General features: G+C 36.0%; 2 protein-coding genes and 2 long non-coding RNA genes across 5 annotated transcripts; all 4 read right to left on the bottom strand.

Moving 5' to 3' along the window:
• Positions 1-842: 842 nt before the first annotated feature.
• On the bottom strand, positions 843-4,824 carry LOC127379583 (butyrophilin subfamily 3 member A2-like). The gene is made up of 6 exons (XM_051429386.1): positions 4,376-4,824; positions 3,277-3,391; positions 2,745-3,086; positions 2,086-2,373; positions 1,863-1,982; positions 843-1,620 (listed from the first exon to the last, which is right to left on the bottom strand). The coding sequence occupies exons 2-6, from the start codon at positions 3,380-3,382 to the stop codon at positions 1,154-1,156; spliced, it is 1,323 nt and encodes a 440-aa protein (XP_051285346.1). The 5' UTR covers positions 3,383-3,391; positions 4,376-4,824; the 3' UTR covers positions 843-1,153.
• Positions 4,825-6,371: 1,547 nt separating this feature from the next.
• Positions 6,372-7,600, bottom strand: LOC127379608 (uncharacterized). The gene is made up of 3 exons (XR_007888341.1): positions 7,548-7,600; positions 6,804-6,935; positions 6,372-6,479 (listed from the first exon to the last, which is right to left on the bottom strand). It is a non-coding gene; the product is annotated as an uncharacterized LOC127379608 (long non-coding RNA).
• Positions 7,601-8,279: 679 nt separating this feature from the next.
• Positions 8,280-10,714, bottom strand: LOC127379607 (uncharacterized). Its single transcript, XR_007888340.1, has 4 exons — positions 10,687-10,714; positions 10,246-10,364; positions 9,904-10,005; positions 8,280-9,644 (listed from the first exon to the last, which is right to left on the bottom strand). It is a non-coding gene; the product is annotated as an uncharacterized LOC127379607 (long non-coding RNA).
• A 1,565-nt stretch (positions 10,715-12,279) lies between these two features.
• Positions 12,280-18,925, bottom strand: LOC127379587 (uncharacterized). 2 transcript variants are annotated; one of them, XM_051429393.1, is made up of 8 exons: positions 18,675-18,925; positions 17,890-17,991; positions 17,585-17,664; positions 17,317-17,463; positions 15,660-15,716; positions 14,513-14,620; positions 14,288-14,347; positions 12,280-13,834 (listed from the first exon to the last, which is right to left on the bottom strand). In XM_051429393.1, exons 4-8 carry the CDS (start codon positions 17,426-17,428, stop codon positions 13,179-13,181), a joined length of 993 nt encoding a protein of 330 aa, XP_051285353.1. In that variant the 5' UTR covers positions 17,429-17,463; positions 17,585-17,664; positions 17,890-17,991; positions 18,675-18,925; the 3' UTR covers positions 12,280-13,178. The 2 variants fall into 2 exon arrangements, with proteins under 2 accessions (XP_051285353.1, XP_051285352.1); XM_051429392.1 differs by having other exon boundaries at positions 17,317-17,437.
• Positions 18,926-19,849: the final 924 nt, after the last annotated feature.

The raw sequence follows: 19,849 nt of genomic DNA, 5'->3' as shown, positions 1-19,849 counted from the left end.
TCAGTCAAAGAACATAGAACCCTTCCATTATACTGTGAATATCAGAAGGTCAACAGCCAGTGACGCTTATTCTCCAACTGCTGCCATGAAAACATTGCAGAAGAAGAGAGAAGAAAATGATGAAACAATAATAAAAAATGTGAAACTTGACATTTGTGTTTGTGTTATATATTCACTTGAGGAACGTTACAGTCCAACTTTTCTACTACAAAACTTCTTGTGATATTTAAAGGTTGTTTTAATTGCATTTATGTTGCTTTGAATGTGCAAATATAAAGTAAAAACTAAAATAGGTGGATAAAGATGCACTCACTAGCATTTGACCTGAATTGCCATTAAGCCATTTAAAGTAGTCATGCAGTCACGCATTTGAAAAGGCTTGTGTGGTTCATCGTCCTCCTCAGTCTATATCTGGGGTCTTCGGCTGGGTCACGTATTTTCAAGAGTGAGCACTTTATATGAGTGACAGTTAAACCACATTGTTCTATCTTATCTGTTCACACGTCTGAAGATACAGCTTCTAAGAACAGCTGCAGCGTTTAAATACACTCACTGTGGTCAACAACCAATATGATGTTTTTACCTGAAGTCGACACACTCAGTTTACAGACACGCGTATAACAAGTTCCTATTAACATACTAAACCTCTGACATCTGTTCCATTCACAAAATGTGTCTGTCCTGTTCTGAGCAATGTGATAAGCCGTGGGCGCCCATTTTGTTTGTATTGTGCATTCACAGCAACACAATAACACAATAGTCGGGGCTGGTAATGCACAACGAAGCACAGAAATTGTTACAAAGAAAGTAAACATTAATATAAAAAAGTACATTCAAATAAGTTATCAGAAAGTTCAACAGTTTATTATACTTCAAGCATGTACACTAAACAGAACTGTTGTTGTTTAAAAGAAGCTGTTATTGTGACATACGGTGAAGGAATATAGTAAATAATATAAGAAATATATGACACAGTACTTTTAAAAAAGACTAGATAAAACATACAGAAATATGAAACTGACACAGGTTCTTACTTTCACAAACAAATGGAATACTGCACTTAGTTGCAGTTCTATGCTGATCATCTTTCTTTCTTTCGTTTATGTTTTTACTTAGCATTTTAAAATGGAGTATTTAGTGTTAAAACTTCACATTAGTGTTCATCCATGTGGTTCTCTGCTTCCTTCTTATTTTCCGTTGTTCTACCAATCACACTCTCTGTCTTCTCTAATAGTTTCTCTGTGTCCAGTAACAGTTCATCAAATACCTTCAGTGAGCCATTCAGCTCCCATTTGTATTTAATAGTTAATTCTTTCAGATTTCGGTATGCTGGTGCACTGGTGAGTCTTTTATTTTCATCCTTCTCTGTTATATCTTTCTCCATTGACTGAAGTTTCTTCTCGTTTTCCTCCACCTGTTCTTCTACCTTCACCTTTTGCTCCTTCAGTTGATCTCTCTGTTTCTTCAGGTTCTCCTTTTGTGTCATCAGTGTAGCAACCATGTCTTTATGTTGTTCCTCTTTCCTCTTTAATTCTTCTTCCATTTTCTTCTCAATGTCCTTCCCTTTCTTACTCTCTGCCATAAGCTGCTCCTTTTCTCTTAGTGCAGTCATACTGGTTTCTGTTAGCAAACAGAGAAAAAAAACTAACATTACTATTTGTTTAATGCAGTGCTGGTTATGAACGTGTGTTATTGAACAGGACAGATGAGCTAAAATGTTGCAATGAAACTAAAGCACTAATTACTTCACCTGTATGGTCCAATTACAATAATAAAAAAAAACTATTAATTCAAAACAATTTAAACCCTGCCGATTAATACAGCCACTAGAGAGAAGTTATAATTTTTAATTTGTAACTCACTGGTTTTGTTTTGCCTCCATTTCCATACAGCAAAGACAACTGCAAGAACACATGTGAAGCAAGCAACCAAACTGATGCTGATACAAGCAGCAGAGCTGGCCGGGGCCACGAAGAAATCATCTGAAATAATGACAAAAGAAAAAATGTTAACTATATATAAACAAAATTACAAACCAGCAGTTTGAAGCCGTGATTATATCAAACATTAAGCAAATCATTCTACCTGGAACATAGATGTGTGTCTCTCTGGTCTGGTTGATGTCCTTCTGTTGGACTCTACAGGTGAAGTTGTTGCTGTGTCTCTTCTCCACAGTCACTCTGCTGCTGACAGTATAGAGGTCATCAGGACCTCTGACTGTCTCTGTAGGTCCAGCAGAGAGGAGGTTTCCCTCACCGTCCAGCCAGACCACCTCAGGCTCTGGATACCAGCCTTTAGACTCACACTGCAGAACCACTCCACTGGAGGATCTGTCGAGCCCTGCTAAACTGATGATCGCTGAGGAATCAATCCCTGGTGAGCAGAGTAACACATTTCAACAGTAGCTTTGATAAATCTAATACCATGATAAAAAATATGATGATATATCGCAAACAACACAAGTAATTATATTATAACTAATGTTAACTAGGTTGTTGGTTAGCTAACTGTTGGTAAAGTTGCAGCTGAGTGTGTACTGTATGGATTATGTCTGTGCATCTCTGGAACGCATCCTCCAGACAGACTCCAAAAAGAAGTATAAACCTAACTACTGCACATAGTTATATGCACTGCGCATATAAAGCATGCAGTAATAATGGCTAGTAAAATCATTTTTTTCTAAGAAATGGAAAAAAAAAAGATTAGCAAAATAATCATAATCATAATAATTGATACATGCTTACCAACAACAAGCTGAACAGTAGAGGCTTTATCTACATCTGGAAAGTAACATCTGTATATTCCATTATCAGAGATTTTGACTTTGGAGAGTGCCAGTGAAACGTCTCCCTGCTTCAGTCCATTGATGGACACTGATGTTCTTCCTTTGTAGGACGGATGCTGGTTAACATGAAGGTCTTGACGTTCATGCCACACATGAACAAATCTGGGGTTCAGGTCAGGTCTCGCCCACTCAAATGTCATACCAGCAGCATCTCCAGGCGGTTTCAGATGGCACGGCAAAATAACGTCTTCACCAAGCTTTACAATTACTGGCTGCAATGGACCAACTACCTGAAACTGACCTGGAAACAAAACATCCTGCAGTCAGAACTTTGCTTCTTGTGTCTGCTAACCACAGCAATTGAACCAGTTCCAGTGTGTTGTGATACAAATGTAATATATTAGTGTTGTGGTGCAAGATGTTGCACTAATTTAAATGTTTTACTTTAAATGCAAACTGTGTTGTTTCTGTTGTGTCTGTGTGTGAGTTACCTCCACAGCAGTGTGTTAGAAGAAGTAGAACAGCAATGTGATAAAAAATCAAAACACTGAAAGGAGTGAGCCCAGTTTTAGACAGCCTCTTCTTCAGGTGAAGCATCCTGGAATTCTGTAAAATTAAAATAAAGGAATGAATAATCAAGGTTGAGAAAGAAAATCAGCTACACAATATTAATTTAGAAATATGTTTTTCTGGTATGACATGTAATTGCGTCCAGCAAAAAAACATCTGACACAATATTTATAATTCAGCAGGTTAGTGAGTCCAATAAGCCAAAGGACCATTAGAATATAGTTTAAGGACATTTAAATGTAATGTCATATACAGTCATTATGGATAACTGCACGAGTTTGCATAACATACTGAATATATTGAGAGAGAAACTCAATTTGAGCGAGCTCAACAAGTAAATCACAGTCAAATAGGTGTCTACAATTCCTTAAGGTGTCCATCTTGTGTGGTCTACTGCAAATACTTGTGAAGGTGTTTTTCCTAACATGGCTGCCTGAAACCGTCGGTAACTACTGTTGAAAGACTAGCGCACACTCTGAGCGGCAGTAAAGCCGGTAAAACATTAACTGCATATAAAAGTTCTACAGTGATCAGGTTATCCAATGATACAATGCCAACAGGTTGAATAAATCATACATGAAGATGAATCAATCATCGTTTTATACATAAAAATTGTAGGATTTCAATACATTCCTTAATGTTGGGATTGTAAAGCCTCTATAACATTAGAATTAGTTCCTATGACATTTGTCCAAAGAGTTTAAAAACCCAACATTGCCCCACGTTGCTGTATTTGTTCTAGGACCTATAAGTAACACTGAAGTCAACACAGTTACTATTAGGTAAACTGGGAACAGTTATATATTAAAATACACTGATTGTTTCACCATTTCACCATCACCATTTTAATACAATTTTCTTTGTTAACACTTAAGATGAAGATGGTTAGTTGTGAGAACAGACCTGCCTTTCTGCAGACACGTACACAATTATTATTGTAAAGTGAAAAGTCATTATAATATATTAGAACATATTAGAAATGAACAGATAGGAATTGATATAAAAATGTAAATCTGTTACCTGTTCTGTGCCTCAACGATCGCCTCACTGCAGTAAAGTACGCTGCACGGTCAAAGTCCTCAATAAAAATACTTTGACCCTGGCTACCTGAGATAAGGTGTGTTCAGCTACAGCCGTGTTAAGCTGAACTGAAAACGATCATGTCCTCAACTTTCAACTGCTCCAGTTGGCTAGATCAGACTGGGTCACAGCTTAAGGCTGTAAATGTGTGTAACTGTGAGAGTCAACAGGGCGTTGCTTTCAGTTACGCTTTTGTGTTTACTTTAACATACATGAAAAAATGGCTCAAACTAACATTACAGACTGTTGTTACAGTTTGTAAATTGTTTTAATTATTTTCCTTGCCCCACACTGATGCATAAATAGGTTACATTTGCTAGTGATTTATCCTGATTATCTTAACTGCATATTACTCCAGTGATGAAATAAATCAATGTCATAACCACTTAAGTTTCAAGTTAAGTATTAAAGTAAAAATACTGATTCTTAAGTTCACACATATATGATTAAATTAAAACACTGTTTTGCACCAAACCTTGAATTTGAGGTTCAGTGTTTTTTCTGGTCTGGCTGTTTGATCGGTCAGTGATGTAGACATTATTAATTATGAAATATGCCACTATCATCATTATTCATATTATTCCAATGGGCTTTAAGTATATTGAGATAAGTGAATAACGTATTTAAACATTAACAAAACAACTTTTGACATTTAGTAAATTCACTTGGTAAATTCATTGTTAAAATAATTGACTTGATTAGGTGAACCCTTTTTGGGAAGCAATGTTGGATTATGGGAGTTGTTTTCTTCATTGTTAAACAACCATGATGCTGATGAACAAATATCGGATGTGACTCAGGGAAAGATCTACGAGGTAATGTGTTAAAGTCTCTTACACATTACGTTTAGTCATGTTTGCTGACTCTTACATATGCACGTATTCCATGTTTACCTGGAAGTTATAGCAACTAGAGACAAGCAAGGAAACTTATCTTTACATGAATAATTATGTTTTTTTTTTTCCAAATTAAAGTTAAATTTTAGCCAATGACCAGTGGTTTAATTCAACAGGTTAACATAACTTCCTATAAGCCGTGTCAATAGTAATGGTTATAGTCTGTTCCTACAAATATTAGACTGGTTATTCTCGTCATAATCTCATTTCACACATCACGTTTCATATTACCGAAACAGTAAAGGTTTAAATAATTGATATTACTCTGTTTTTCTTCCAAAGCTGATCAGTGGTATTTATTAGAAAAAGATAAAAAAAAAAAAAAACAATATTCAGTACATGTTTTTCATTGACCAAAACTATTTGATGTAATAATTGAAAAACAACAAAAAAAAAAACGTTTTGAATGAGAATACTGAAACTTGAATATGCAGCACTGAATATTAGTTACACCGTCAGTTGAAATGTACGTATAAAGCTTAGAACTGTGAAACCTGAGACCAGGGTCCTATCTATTAGGTTTGGTTTTTCAGTATCCTTAACCGTGACATCTGTAATTCTTAAGCACCAGTATGCAAAAAACCACAATATGTATAGATATGTAGTATAAATAGTGCCTACATCCAACAAGGAAGAAAGTGGTGGTAGATTAATTAGTTAAGCACAGGCCAAGCGCCTTGGAAGAGAGCACGAAAAGGACTTAAGAAAGGTCCTTGCGATCCTATACATCTACTTATTCACGTCTACACAACTAATTATAGTTTCTATTGCCTGCAATAACTTCTCCACATTCTGTTCCATTTGTTCCAAGTGTTTCTTTTTTTCATCGAGTTTCCATTTGTCATCTAATAGGTTTTCTTTTTCTTTTAATAATCCAGATTTTTCATCCGTCTTTTCTCTCTCACTGTTGGTTATTTTCTCCTCCACTGACAGAAGCGTCTTCTTGTTCTTGTTCTTCTCTTGCTCCACCTCTTCAAGCTGTGATTTCAGTTGACGGCTCTGCAACTCAAGTTCCTTCTTTTGTTCTTCCAGTTGATGTCTCTTCAACTCAAGTTCTGTCTTTTGTTCTTCCAGTTGACGTTTCTGCAACTCAAGTTCCTTCTTTTGTTCTTCCAGTGAATCAATGTTGGGGCCATGATTCCCTAAATCTGTAATAGATCTGCATTAGAAGCAGTTTTGGTATGACAAGAAGGCATGTAAAATTTAACATGCAATGCTCCTTTTTTTAACGCTCCCCATTTTAATAATATATACACAATTTTTGTTTTCTAAATCTGTCTTTTAGTTCTATATTCACAAGAAATTACACAAATTTGCATCAAGTAACCATAAACACACTGACATGACCGTTGTGTAGAAAGATGTTTACGTCCTGCAGTCCAGAACTTGCATCTATTCTGAATATATTGCTTCTTATTTATTTATTAAAGCCGTAACATCAATTCAACAGGTTATAAAAAGCTGTTACTTACATCTCCATGCACAAAAAGAAAGGGTCACTAAACCCACCCCAGTCAAGACAAAAGTTTTATTTTGAAAAAACACAGAGAGAACTGGCATGTCAGTGATGATTCTGAAAGTAGAGCTGGATGGGGCCATATCAGCTGAAATGATAGAGCACAGAAAACATTTCAAGTACGTTTTTTCTTCACCTCTCAGTCCTGTTTTTTTTAGATCTTAGAATCTTATTATCAATCTTGGCAAACACCAAGGTATCAAGGTCATTATTACAGGGTTGTGCAATGAAATTAAAGTTGTAGTCCCTTCATGCTACACACACGTGTCATACAAACATATAAATAATTAAAACACTAAAATGTACCTATCCAAAAAACCTGCTGTTATTTTTGACAGTGACAGTTAGGGCCAATGTTATTATGATAATATGATTATTATGAATGGTGAATGAACATTATCTCTTTAGGTAACGCATCATACCCCATCCTGCAGCACTCTGCATAGACATAGACGTTAACTATTTATAGATTTATAGAAGTATAATTCTCATTCAGCTTTCCACATAGACAGATTGTTCTACAGAAATGTGAATATCAAACAAACCGTCTGGCTGTGGCCATTTACAGTTGGGCAAAATATGATCAGTACAATAATTCAAAGCATGTTCTTTCACTCTCAACTCAACTTATACACGTAATCATCAGTTTATAAAATGAAAAAAAGGATCCAAATAAGCTTTGCTAAAAACCAGAACTTACCAAATTGTGTGTGTGCCACAGCCGTCTCCTTCTCTCCTCAGTGAGCAGTGGACTTTAACCACGTAAAAAACATTGATTAACTTGTGTTTTGATAAGGTGTGCAGTTTGACTTATCAACAGTCTCCTACACACTTGACTGCTACTTACGCTGTATACACACACATTATGGCATAATGGAATTATTGAATGAATATATGGAACATAAGTCTAAATATACTGAATGCAATCAGACATCATGAAGGCACAGGTGCCATCTTATGTTTTAATGTGTAATATTATACCGTACAGATGTTGCTTCAAGACAGTTGAGTCATGCCCATTCAAGCTGGAAGGGCACATGCCCCACCAGATTTTTGATATCTTTATTTTATTTTTTATTTCATTGCTATTATTTTTGCAAAAGGTGCAAAAGCATGCATTACACCCTGAGTTTAATAATTTTCATGAAAAGCAGAATATCGTTATATGCGACCAGTGTAATGTTTGTAGAGGTCTGTATGGTCATATTGTTGCAGCCTGCTGTCGTTTTCAGGCGATTAAATTTAGGCAAACTTATTATTTATTTAAAGTTAAAGACACTTTGCAAACACACTTGTGGGCATCAGGTCAGTGTCTTGCGATCTTTTCAACATTGCTTTCTGCACACAGTGGTCCACTGTTTTGAGGGGCAGGGTGAAAAAACTAAAAAGGGCACAGGCGCACAGAAAGTTGTGAAGCATTTACGGTGAACCATGTTAGGATTAGTACCTTAAAGGGCACTTTACATATTTTTTTTTTTTTTCACAGGAAGGAAACACTAGTGGGTACTTTATCATTCACCAGTCTCCTGAGGCAGCATTGTGATACTCATGCTCCAATTTGTTTCAAAATTATTATTATATATCACAAAAATAAAGTGCTACTTTACAGTGAACCTCACATACAGCTTTTAACCCGTGACAATAAATGTAAATAAACTTGGTAACACTTTATAATGAGTAGACACTATTAAGCATTAGTTAAGCATGAATAAATACTGAATTCATCATTTATAACGCAAGAATACACATTAGTATGTAGTTTATAAACACAGTTAAAAATGTTTTATTCATCATTGATAAGCACATTAGTTATGGATTAGTAAATACTGAATTCATCATTTATAAAGCATGATTCTGCTGTAAATAGTCATTACTATGTGGTTTATAATCACAGTTATAAATGTTTTACTCTTCATTGAACTGTACATTTCTGCATGCACTTGCACATCCACTATTCAGACATAAATGATTAGTGACTAGTTAGTGACTAAACTTTTCTGCTTTACTTATAGTATAAGTCCCCTTTTGACTAAACCCCTGGCTAAATGACATATTTTATAGATATTTGATATTATAATAAATGCAGAAGAATAACAGCAATGATCAGCTGATAAACTGTACCATTAAAACAAACAGTGAAGACTAACTGCAGGACATTTGTGTAAAACAAGTGATTTGGATGCATTTTAAGCAGGTTATTTCCTGTGAATATTGATCAGAGATGAGTTTCATGATATTTTAGGAAGCTTTTATACAATTATCTATCTGTATTTTGTACATACATAAAATACTTTTTACAAATTCAGTGTTTTCTTCATGGTGCTTGTCATAGCTCTTTGGTTGTTATAACCATGTATTATAACAACGGCCCTGCATGCTGATACCCAACAACAATCTTAGACATTAAGACTGTTTTTGCGTGTAGTCATTGGTATATTTACAGTATCTATTGTTTGCAGTAGTTTGTCTGTTTGCAGTATGACTTTCTCCTGTTCTGTTTTCATCTGATCCAGTTTCCATTTAGACTCTAAGAGACGTTCTTTTTCTATTAACAATCCATGTAGTTTGCCAACTGTCTTTTCTGTCTCACTCTTTGTCATTTTTTCCTCCAACAATTGAAGCTGCTCCTTGTTCTTCTCCTTCTCTCTTTCCACATCCTCTAGTTGGAGAATATATTCATCTCTTTGGGTCTCCAGTTCGGCCTTCTGCTCCATCAATGCAGTGAACCTGCCCTTATTCTTCTTTAAGTCCTTTTCAAGCTGTGCATTTGTTGAGTTCAAATCCTTTACTTTCTTGCCTTTTGGAAAGAAATAGTATACAATTGATCCGTAAATGGCACTAAGATGCAAAAATATGATATTAGTTGTACAAAAGTTACATACAACAGGAAGTTATTAAAGCATATGCTTTTTAGAATCATACAAACATACACACATAACAAAAATTATAAACCACGGGTATTTCAGAATAATTATCACTGGATTTTTATTAATGATTGATGAGTTAAGCAGTATGTGCAGTATATAAAAGAGGACCATTAAAAACATGTGACTTACTTGTATGTTTGTAACAAACAAACAAGATAATTACAATAATCATGATGACGGCAGTCAAGGTATCAGGGGTGAAACAGAGAGACATGTTTGGTATCAAATAAGCTGAAATGATAAATGAGAGAACAACTTGGCACGTAGATATGTGTAGTGAAGATAAGATGATGTCCTCCCCCCACCATGCACACCCATATATTTTTAAATGAACTTGTATTCACTTCTATTCTTCCCCATATCATCTTATCATATCATATTATGAAATGGTGCTAGGCTGATTTCTATAGTTTTATTTAGTAATTAAAGCCTTAACATCACTGTAACAGGTTAAAAATCTCTGTTACTTACCTCTCAACACATAACAAAAAAGGGTCACTACAAGAACACCAGCCAAGACAGGTGTCCTAACATCTCTCAAACACACAGAGAGAGCCATTCCACTGTTGGCAAAAGTAGACCTGGATGGGCTGGATGCAAACCAGTTAATTAATACACATACGACTACCTTTTCCTCTTACAAATATAGATGCAGTCTGAATGACTACATACGTGGTACGTTCAGATTTGTTTGTGTAATTGTTGAGAAATTAATAAATGCAGTGTTAAAAAATATATATATATATTTTGGAGAACCAATATTTTCCCCAAAGCATAATTCTATATAAATACTTTACGTATTAGGCATTTGAAAGAACTTAAGTAAATGAAACACATGACAATATAGATAATAAACAAACCTGCTGTTATTTCAGAAATTGCTCATTTATCGTAATGAAAACACATACGTACCTTCTGCGTGCATCATGCCTGAGCAAAGAGATAAAGTGGAAAGTACTCTCATAAAATGATTTGGACTTTCACCCTTGGTATCTGCAATCAGATAGTGACAATTCATCTGTATGTGAATTAGGTTTTAGTCCACATGAGCAACACTGTGACAAATAATGGTGGTGTGGTATTTGCATGTGATCTAACAGTGTGCATACATGTTATTTATAATAGGGTGAAACTAGCTGGAAAATTAGCTCTTCATTTTTGGGCAGAGGGCTCATAAATTTGCTCATTACAACCGACGAAGACAACCAGAATCATAAACCAGACACCAATTGTGTAACCATGTGAAGCCTGACACATCAAATAATAGCCAGAAAATACAAATTATTATTTTATAATTATTATTATTATTGGACCTATTGACAAAAAAGCCATTCAGACAAATCAGACAAAAACAAACTGCAATTGGAACATTTTAATTTATTCCCTTCAAAAGGGATTCTTGAAATCATCTTTTTATTTTGCCTTATGGCAAAAAACAAAACAAAAAAAAAATATTTGGTCAATATATAATTGGTGAATGAAACATAAACATTCATATAATAAATCAATGAATTGTTATAGTTGAATTTGAAAACAAATGACAAAGACATTCTAGTGATTATTGGGAGAGCAGGTTGCATATCTAAAAAACAAACATAGCTCTAAATAAAAAAAATCAGTATTTAAATATTTAATTAGTTTAAACATGGTTTAAGTAGCACTCCAGCAGGCATATATATACAGGCTATACCTCTTATAGCTGCAGATCATATTTGATACACACATTTTTACAATTAAATAATAAAATTAAAATAATTTTCAAGATGATCATTTCAGTTACTGCCAGCAGTGGTTGGTTCATTCCCATAAAGCAGCAACATAACTGTTCTATGAGATGGTGACAATGATCATCTTGCATGTTTTTCTGCTAATGTTTGTTGCTAGGCGATACAGCCAGTAATCCATCCTGAGCACATGAACTGCTTAAACACTTACCTGCAAATGTCAAGAGCTGCCAGTTTAGATACTCATTGTGTGGTTTTGAACCAGCCTGACACTTCTTATTGTTCCATAGCTACTGTATACACTGTTTGTCTGCGACTTGTAAGCAGTGTAAGATTGTTGACTTTGTGCCTTAGTGGCACGGCCAGCTCGGTTGTCAACCAAATACATACATCATCCCATCAGCTGAGTGGCTTATTATCAATATCCTTTTTTCCCCTTTCAGTAATAAGAGAAAACAAGTGATCACCAAGAAATGAGAAAATCCCTTTGACTTGTTTTTAACTGTAAAAGCAAATGTTGAAGTTGGACTTTAAAACCCTGATGATGGATAATAATGTTGATGCACTGTGCACTTTGTTGTAAATCTATAAACCGGTGTTTGCAATTGTATGTCATATTAGTGATAAAGTTCTGTGTAAAATGTTTCATTATCAGTTTGTATGCTGACCAAATTACATCTACAGCATCTTTGTGAGGCTGCACTGCAGTACAGGTACAACAGTGCACTGAGCTAAATGCTTACTGAGACTTATAGAATAATAGAAATAAAGTTCGAACTCACACTGTGACACAGGTTTTTATTTCTATAACTGCAAAAAGAAACTGTTGAGCATCGGTCTTACACACAACCCAAATCACCCAAGTCACATAAAAATTGCACAGAATATAAATCAGATTCATTTAAATCAGCATTTTTATAAAAATCTCAGATGCTAGGTTTCGACTTCAATTATTATTAGGAAAATGTACAAAAGATTCAGGTAGCAGCGTTTTTTTTTTTCTTTTTTCAAATTTAGTAGCTTTAGAACAGCTGTTGCATCTCTAATTGTTACAGTAATTTTAGAAAATAGTATAATCCTGTCCCACTTACTAAACTATCACCAAACCTAAAATTGGTTTTGTTATATTTAACCCTTATTCTTATTTACTTATTATTAACTCACTTGCAGATGTAATGACTTGAGTAACTGTAAATGGATCAGGGCCCTGTTCTAATAACGGTCAACCTGAGACACTAGACTGTTTTTCGTCCCTTCATTTTGTTAATCGCAGCATGATTGAAGCTTCTCCCTGTGCTCCACCTTTTCTCTGTTGACTTCTGTTCCCTGTGATTGGAGATTATCCAACTGTCTGCAGCAGCACCTTCTCCTTGTCTGTCTTCTTCTCTTCAAGTTTCAATTTGGACTTCTTTTTCCCTTAATCTCTCCTGTCTATTGTGGACTGTCTCATTCTCAAGTTCATTCTCCACTAACTGAAGCTTCTCCTTGTTCTCCACCTTTTAACTGTCGACTTCCAAACATGGTGAGTGGAGTTCATTCTTTGGTTTCACAATGTCTTTCTTCTGTTCCATCAGTTTAGAAACAATGTAGTGATCCTCTTCTCCAGTCGCAGCATCTATAGTCTGCAGTAGTTCCGTCGCCACTGATTGAAGCTTCTCCCTGTGCTCCACCTTTTCTCTGTCAACTTCCACCCCGTGACTGGAGTTTATCCTCTTCTCCAGTCGCATCATCTATTGCCTGCAGTAGTCTCTCTGTCTGCAGCAGCACCTTCTCCTTGTTTGTCTTCTTCTCTTCAAGTTTCCATTTGGACTTTAAAAGATTTTCTTTTTCTTTTAATAACTCCTGTCTGTTGTGGACTGTCTCATTCTCGAGTTCCTTCTCCACTAACTGAAGCTTCTTCTTGTTCTCCATGTTTTCTCTGTCGACTTCCAAACATTGTGACTGGAGTTCCTTCATTAGATTTACAATGTCTTTCTTCTGTTCCAACAGTTTAGAAACAATGTAGTGATCCTCTTCTCCAGTCACATCATCTATTATCTGCAGTAGTTTCTCTGTCTGCAGCAGCACCTTCTCCTTGTTTGTCTTCTTCTCTTCAAGTTTCCATTTGGACTCTAAAAGATTTTCTTTTTCCCTTAATAACTCCTGTCTGTTGTCGACTGTCTCATTCTCGAGTTCCTTCTCCACTAACTGAAGCTTCTCCTTGTTCTCCACCTTTTCTCTGTCTACTTCCAAACACTGTGACTGGAGATCCTCCATTAGTTTCACAACGTCTTTCTTCTGTTCCATCAGTTTAGAAACAATCTTCTTTTTCTCTTTTTTTGAAGAATGTACTAATACTGAATGAGAAAGAGAAGCATAACAGAAATGTCATTGTGAAACTCTTAAAATAGTTATTTCTCCTTTAACTGCATCCATACCCAGAATGTACCAATAGGTCTGTATTCTTGTAACTACATTTACAGTTAAAATTACACCAGACAATTAGTTAATAGTAAAAGGCAAATCAATAAAACAAAGTTCCAGTTCATCTGTCAGAAACTCTTTACATCCCTCTCTTGGTTCCCTTCTTTTTTTCTCTAGTCCTTACCATGTTCTTTTCACCTCTATTACATTTTCTTACTCAATCTCTGGCCCAATAATATCATACAAGTCTTTTACATTTGTCAAACTGTATAATGCTTTATAGGCTTTATTGAAACAGAGTATGTAATTGTAGTATTCTCCTTTCAGTGGAAACTGCTATAAAAAGCAGTCTGAAATCACTTGTAGAAAGCACTCTGTGTACTCACCTTCTGTCGGACTATCAAGAGGAGATTGTTGGGATTCTGCTGATGGATTCTCTGTGACTCCTGAAACAGAGGGTGTGCAGCTTAATTTATCAGCAACTCAACTATTATATTGTTACCCAGTGGTTCAGGCTGAATAACATTTGAACTACTAAGAGTTATCATCATTTAATTTCATAAAATTGACACAGTTCACAACACTGTAACTATCAAACAGTTGTCTCTTACCTGTACTCTTGTTACAAAAGGAACATATTGTTAGAAGGATTGCAAAAACTGCAAGCACACCAAAACCCAACAGGATGGGATGTTCAGAAAGATAACTGGGTAGAGGAGCTGAAATAATAAAATACAGAACAACATTAAGAACACCAGGAGGACCGAGGTCCATCATATTTGCTGTCCCCTCAGAAGGTCAGGAAAGGTACTTTCGGGCAGCTAGTGGTAGCCTCTACCACCCCTTTCGTGTTACATACAACATTGGTGGCAATTTGGTGGCTGCCACACTTACATATTGTTCTGAAAGCACCTTTACAATTATATAAAGTATCAGCAAGACTGAGGATGAATTCAATTGATGTTTTTGAAGCTTCACAATTTATATTTTAATTTTAAAATATTGTTTTTTAAGACTATATATTTTTTGTTGAAATATTCTAAATTGAATGTAAATTTCTAAAGTTACTTTTTAGAAAGTAAATTTGTGAAGTAATTAGTTGGAATATAGTTCATATACAATATTGAAATATTGAATATACATTTTGAAAATGTTTTTACGGTATACACACAAATACTCTCACACACTGACTTTTTGGAATTAAGAAATTAATATATGTACATGTTTATAGAGTAATGTGTGGATGATGATTAACTCAGTGGGCCTAAGCTCTGCTCCACACACTGCAGGTTAAGAAAACATACAGAGACAAAACACAAGCAGACTAAGAAAACATCTTTATCAGTTTTCAGAAAGGCTTACTGTTTAATTTTTCTTTGTTTTGTCTATTGGATGTGTTTTCTCAAGTTGTTGTTGAGCTTGAAAGCCGGCTCTTCTGGTGACTTTATAGTCATATCAAATGTATGGTGGGAGTTGTGGGAGCTTTACTAACACTTCTGTAATTGGTTACTTCAGTGTATAACTCATAAACAGTACCTCATAATGAGCTCATGTACAGCTGATCGGTTGATAATGTGTGCACTATAAAAGCATTTTTAAATTTGACTAGAGATTTTCCTGTTTACAATGGCAGATAAATAAATACAACAGCAGTGTGCTTTTATCACTAACTTAATATACTTGAATATTGTGGAGTATTGTGGATTTTGGAATTAGGGTCCAAATAGAATTACTGTTAGCCGACCTGTACTCATTTACCTTTTGGTTCTGTGTCAACCTTCATATATGGCCATTCATGGGAAGTCTCCTCAGCCCCTTTAAAGCAGCAGACAGAATAAAAGGAAGCAGCGTGACGTACATGTTTCAGTAAAAACAGAAATTCAATACACTTATTGTGCAGTGTGAGAACAAATACAGTAATGTGAATACAACGGGCACCAAAATAATATTTATATACAGATAATTAATTGTAGAATTGCTAGAAATATATTTTACATTCATGTCAATATGCAGCTGTGTTAAAAAAAAAAAAACAGTTTGTAATAAAATAGTTATTTCTACCAGACATAAGCCTGGAGGAGATCATGCATTTGCTCGTGCATGTGTCTGTGTGTGTATACTAGTTAACGCATCAGCCTCATATTTTTTGGGTCCACTTGGACTGTATGTGTAAGGACCTCTTTGATGTTATGCAGCTATTGACTGCTAACTCACTCGTTTTAATCTAATTTCAACAATAACATTTGCTGCAATATTTTCTCCCCTTCAGTGAACTACTCTCATGTTTACACGCTGGGGCTCAGACATAGGCAGCAGAGACCTGCACTCTGCTGAGTGCACTCTTCTGCTATATGTACTCTACTGCTGCGGTTCTCAAAGTGTGGGGCGCGCCCCACTGGTGGGCAATAGAGAAGTGACAGGTGGGGCGCGTCAAACGGAAGGAAATTTTCCTTTTTATGCCTTTATATCTTTATCCAGACATCCCAACTTTCCCGGAAGTTCCGAGAGTCTCCCTCATATTGTTAGCGGCTCCTTGACGCCCGCAAATGAGATCCAATCTCCCGGAATCTGGGGCAAGACAGCGCACTAGACTAGAGAGTGACTGCGTGTGTGTGTGTGTGTGTGTGTGTGTGTGTGTGTGTGTTTGTGTGTTTGTGTGATTATAAATGCAGCGCGTGTGAGAGCAAACCGTCCTTATAGCTGTGTGTTGCCGCTTATTAGACCGATCACCCCCGGGGACGACACCAAGTGTAACAGGAATTCCCCACCCCCCGGAGAACGAACATCCCTGAAATGACTTTTTGCAGATTGGGATGTCTGCTTTATCAACGCCTTTCTTTAATGACAACAAAGATCATACATTAAAAACAAAACACCCACAAACAAAGTAATCATTACTAGCCTACATGCAGTCTAAATTAAAAGAACATTAGATATGAGACCCCGAGAAAAATGTAACCTGGAACCGAAGTGCCAAAATAAGGATTGACGTGACGTCGGCATATTAATTGTAGTGGAACAAACTCTTTTTTTTAACAGATTGCAAAGTGGCACTTTTATTTCTTTTCTATTTTTGAACTTGATACAAATTTTGACACAGCTGCACTTTTATTTTCTTTATTTTTGAACTTGCTGTTATTTGATGTAGATAGTTTGTATTTAGATACAACTTGTTACTATACTGATACTACTTGTTACTTCAATAAATTGGAACATTTTAAGCTTGTTGCGTATTTCATTAGCATTGTGTTGGGGCGATGGGGGCAGGTGGGGCTTGAAAATTCCCCCTTGTCCAAAGTGGGGAATGACCGAAAAAGTTTGAGAACCACTGCGCTCCTCTCTACTGCATGCTATCTAATGAGGGAGAAGACAAGCACACGCAAAGTTGTAACTGGTCTATTTGTGTGTAACTTACCTCCACAAGTCTGTATAAGAAGAAACATGGTGAGGATGACGAGAGTGCGTGGGGGAAAGGATCCACTGACGGCACTGAGTACAGTAGGTGATAATCCATCCTTTACATACATCCTGGAGGTCTGAAAAATAAAACTAGCTGAAAAATCTAAAAAAACAGACAAATGAACAGATATGGTGTCTTTTGAGCTAAATATGTAGTTATATGTGACCTATATATAAAACCACATATAATCGTGTGTGTGTGTGTTGTCTTTCCCTTTTCCTACCTTCTCCAGTTGCAGGTTTTGACCCTTTTGTTTCTTCAGATCATTTGTTTGAGGCTGTATCACTGTCATGTTGTACTCTCCTTTTTGGAGGAAAAATTTACAAGTTACAGGCACTGCGTAGACCATACAAAACTATTACTTCTAAAGGACCAATAAAAAAAGAAAGAAAGAAATAAAAGAAAATGTTTTGAACAGTTCAATCACATTAAAGTAAACCTAAATTAGTTCCATTACAATACCACCATAATTTAATAGAGTAATCTTAAGGATTTTTTAATGTAACCATGATCAAAATACTGACTCACCATTATGTGTTAACAGAGCCATTAAACATGTCAATGTAAAACCCACACTTCGAACTTCCATGGTGGAGATTCAACAGATAGGAGTGAATGAGACCGAATCACCTGGAAGGAAAACCCAGAGAACAACATTGCTACAATGTCCTGGTACAGTAGAGCCACATTTTAATGCTTTTAACAATTATCGCAGTTATATTAGTTTTTAAGTCCTTTATGTGAGCGCGATACATCAGACAATATGTTACCATTTGGGACTGTAATGCACATCTGGTAGATATAAATTCAATCAAGAGAAAGTATCAAATTCACTCTTTGCTTCATTTTATTATTTGATAATGAAACATATATACAAGGCATTGTGTGAATACGTGCTTTATATAGTCTGTAATGACTCATTAAAAATACATCATTACTAATGTCAGAAAACTAAATCCATAAAAATGTGTTACTATTTTTTTATAAAAGAGAAAATACAGAATACAGAAATACAGGAAGCATTACAAGGCCACCCCTCTCACTCTTATCTTTATTTAAACAGAGAGAATGAGAGTCTAGTTGTGGACTAAAAACATGAACATAAGGCACTAAAAACAAGATGTCTTGTACCTGAGTGTGTTCTGTGTTGCAGTAATAGCAGTTTAAGAAGTACTTCTACTTAAAAGTTAGAACTGCAGCCAGGGATTGCTGTTCAATCTCTTTAAATCCTTTCACAAGTTACCTTTACATTTTGTAATAATAATCCACACATTCCACAGAGAAATGTTAAAATAAGAGAACAATTTCTGTACCTGTTAGGTGGTGTCAAAGCTTCAGATCACCTCAGGGTGCAGCAAAGTCCTCAAATAAAACATATGGTACATGCTCAACGGTAATCAAATAAGGTCCTTCATTTACACCCAGACTAAACAGTTAGTAGTAGAAATAGTAGACTGTAGGAAAAGTTATGATTAACAAAAAACAATAAATTAAAGAAGTTAAAGATAACACAAAGAAGTGCATTTGGTGTACAGACTGGACAGGTAAATTAGCAGTTGTATGTAGACTTGAACTTTGCACATGTGAGCTGTAATAGTGGTAATAGATGATGAATTGATGCAGTAACTGCAACTCCCTCCCCCTGTTGTATCAGAGGTATATGTTTTTTAGGTCAATAAACAGTTAGGGGTCACATCAGGTGACTTCCTTGTCAGACTGGCCACCTGGGAATAAAAGTCTTTGTGTTCTGATTGACTGCAGAGGGCAGACTGGGACCATTTTGACTTGATCATGAGAGAGAGAGAGAGAGAGAAGTGGCTGAGTGTATGAGATAAGAGAGGTGAGGCATAAAGAAAATAGTTTGCATGTTTATTATCAATGCAGAAACAATTCCACAAATTCAAATGCCCCACAACAGTTGTATACAGTCAGCTTTCCTTCTTGATCCTTGAGTTAGCATTTTCTTTCAAAACCAGTTATTTCAGCTATTCAATGAATCTACAATCCGTACTTATAGTTTACATTGTTAGTGGCAGGGTCCACCATTCCCATACTGGATTCACATTGCCATCTCACCACCGCTGGACTGGGCGATGGTGATTTTGGGCCGGGCCTTTTTTTTTTTTTTTTACTAATGGTACTTGTATTAGTAATAGTATTAGTCATGATACCTATTGGTACACAAAGCTGGTAGATCGGCCCATTAGTTATGATTGATTCTGGGCTGGACCGATTACAGCCGAGGGCCGATGCCCCCTCCCTCTTGGGCCTCAACTGTCAATCAATCAATCATACAGAGAGAGAGGAGATCACGAAAATGGAGAACAGCAAGAAGCGGAAAAGATTAGAGCTAAAAAGAGACAAGCCCTTCAGGCAGATGCTGACAAATGTGTTAAAATGTTTGCTGGTGGCTATGACGGAGCTTCATCTTCAGCAGCAGCAGTATCTTCAGCAGCCGCAGGTAATGATGGCAGAGGTGGCTGTCAGG

This window comes from Dicentrarchus labrax, unplaced genomic scaffold (assembly GCF_905237075.1).
Source record: "Dicentrarchus labrax unplaced genomic scaffold, dlabrax2021, whole genome shotgun sequence".
NCBI lineage: Eukaryota > Metazoa > Chordata > Actinopteri > Moronidae > Dicentrarchus > Dicentrarchus labrax.
This window is presented reverse-complemented; position numbering and strand designations above follow the sequence as displayed.

What these genes read in the sequence shown, in the direction of transcription:
- LOC127379587 (XM_051429392.1), bottom strand. Translation starts at nt 17,950, where the DNA reads ATGGAAGTTCGAAGTGTGGGTTTTACATTGACATGTTTAATGGCTCTG. An exon ending in GGCTCTGTTAACACATAATG is followed by an intron (nt 17,665 to 17,889) that starts GTGAGTCAGTAT and finishes TCCTCCAAAAAG; the next exon opens with GAGAGTACAACATGACAGTG. An exon ending in GGTTGACACAGAACCAAAAG is followed by an intron (nt 14,621 to 15,659) that starts GTAAATGAGTAC and finishes TTATTATTTCAG; the next exon opens with CTCCTCTACCCAGTTATCTT.
- LOC127379583 (XM_051429386.1), bottom strand. Translation starts at nt 3,382, where the DNA reads ATGCTTCACCTGAAGAAGAGGCTGTCTAAAACTGGGCTCACTCCTTTC. An exon ending in TCTAACACACTGCTGTGGAG is followed by an intron (nt 3,087 to 3,276) that starts GTAACTCACACA and finishes TTTTGTTTCCAG; the next exon opens with GTCAGTTTCAGGTAGTTGGT. An exon ending in ATGGAGGCAAAACAAAACCA is followed by an intron (nt 1,621 to 1,862) that starts GTGAGTTACAAA and finishes GTTTGCTAACAG; the next exon opens with AAACCAGTATGACTGCACTA.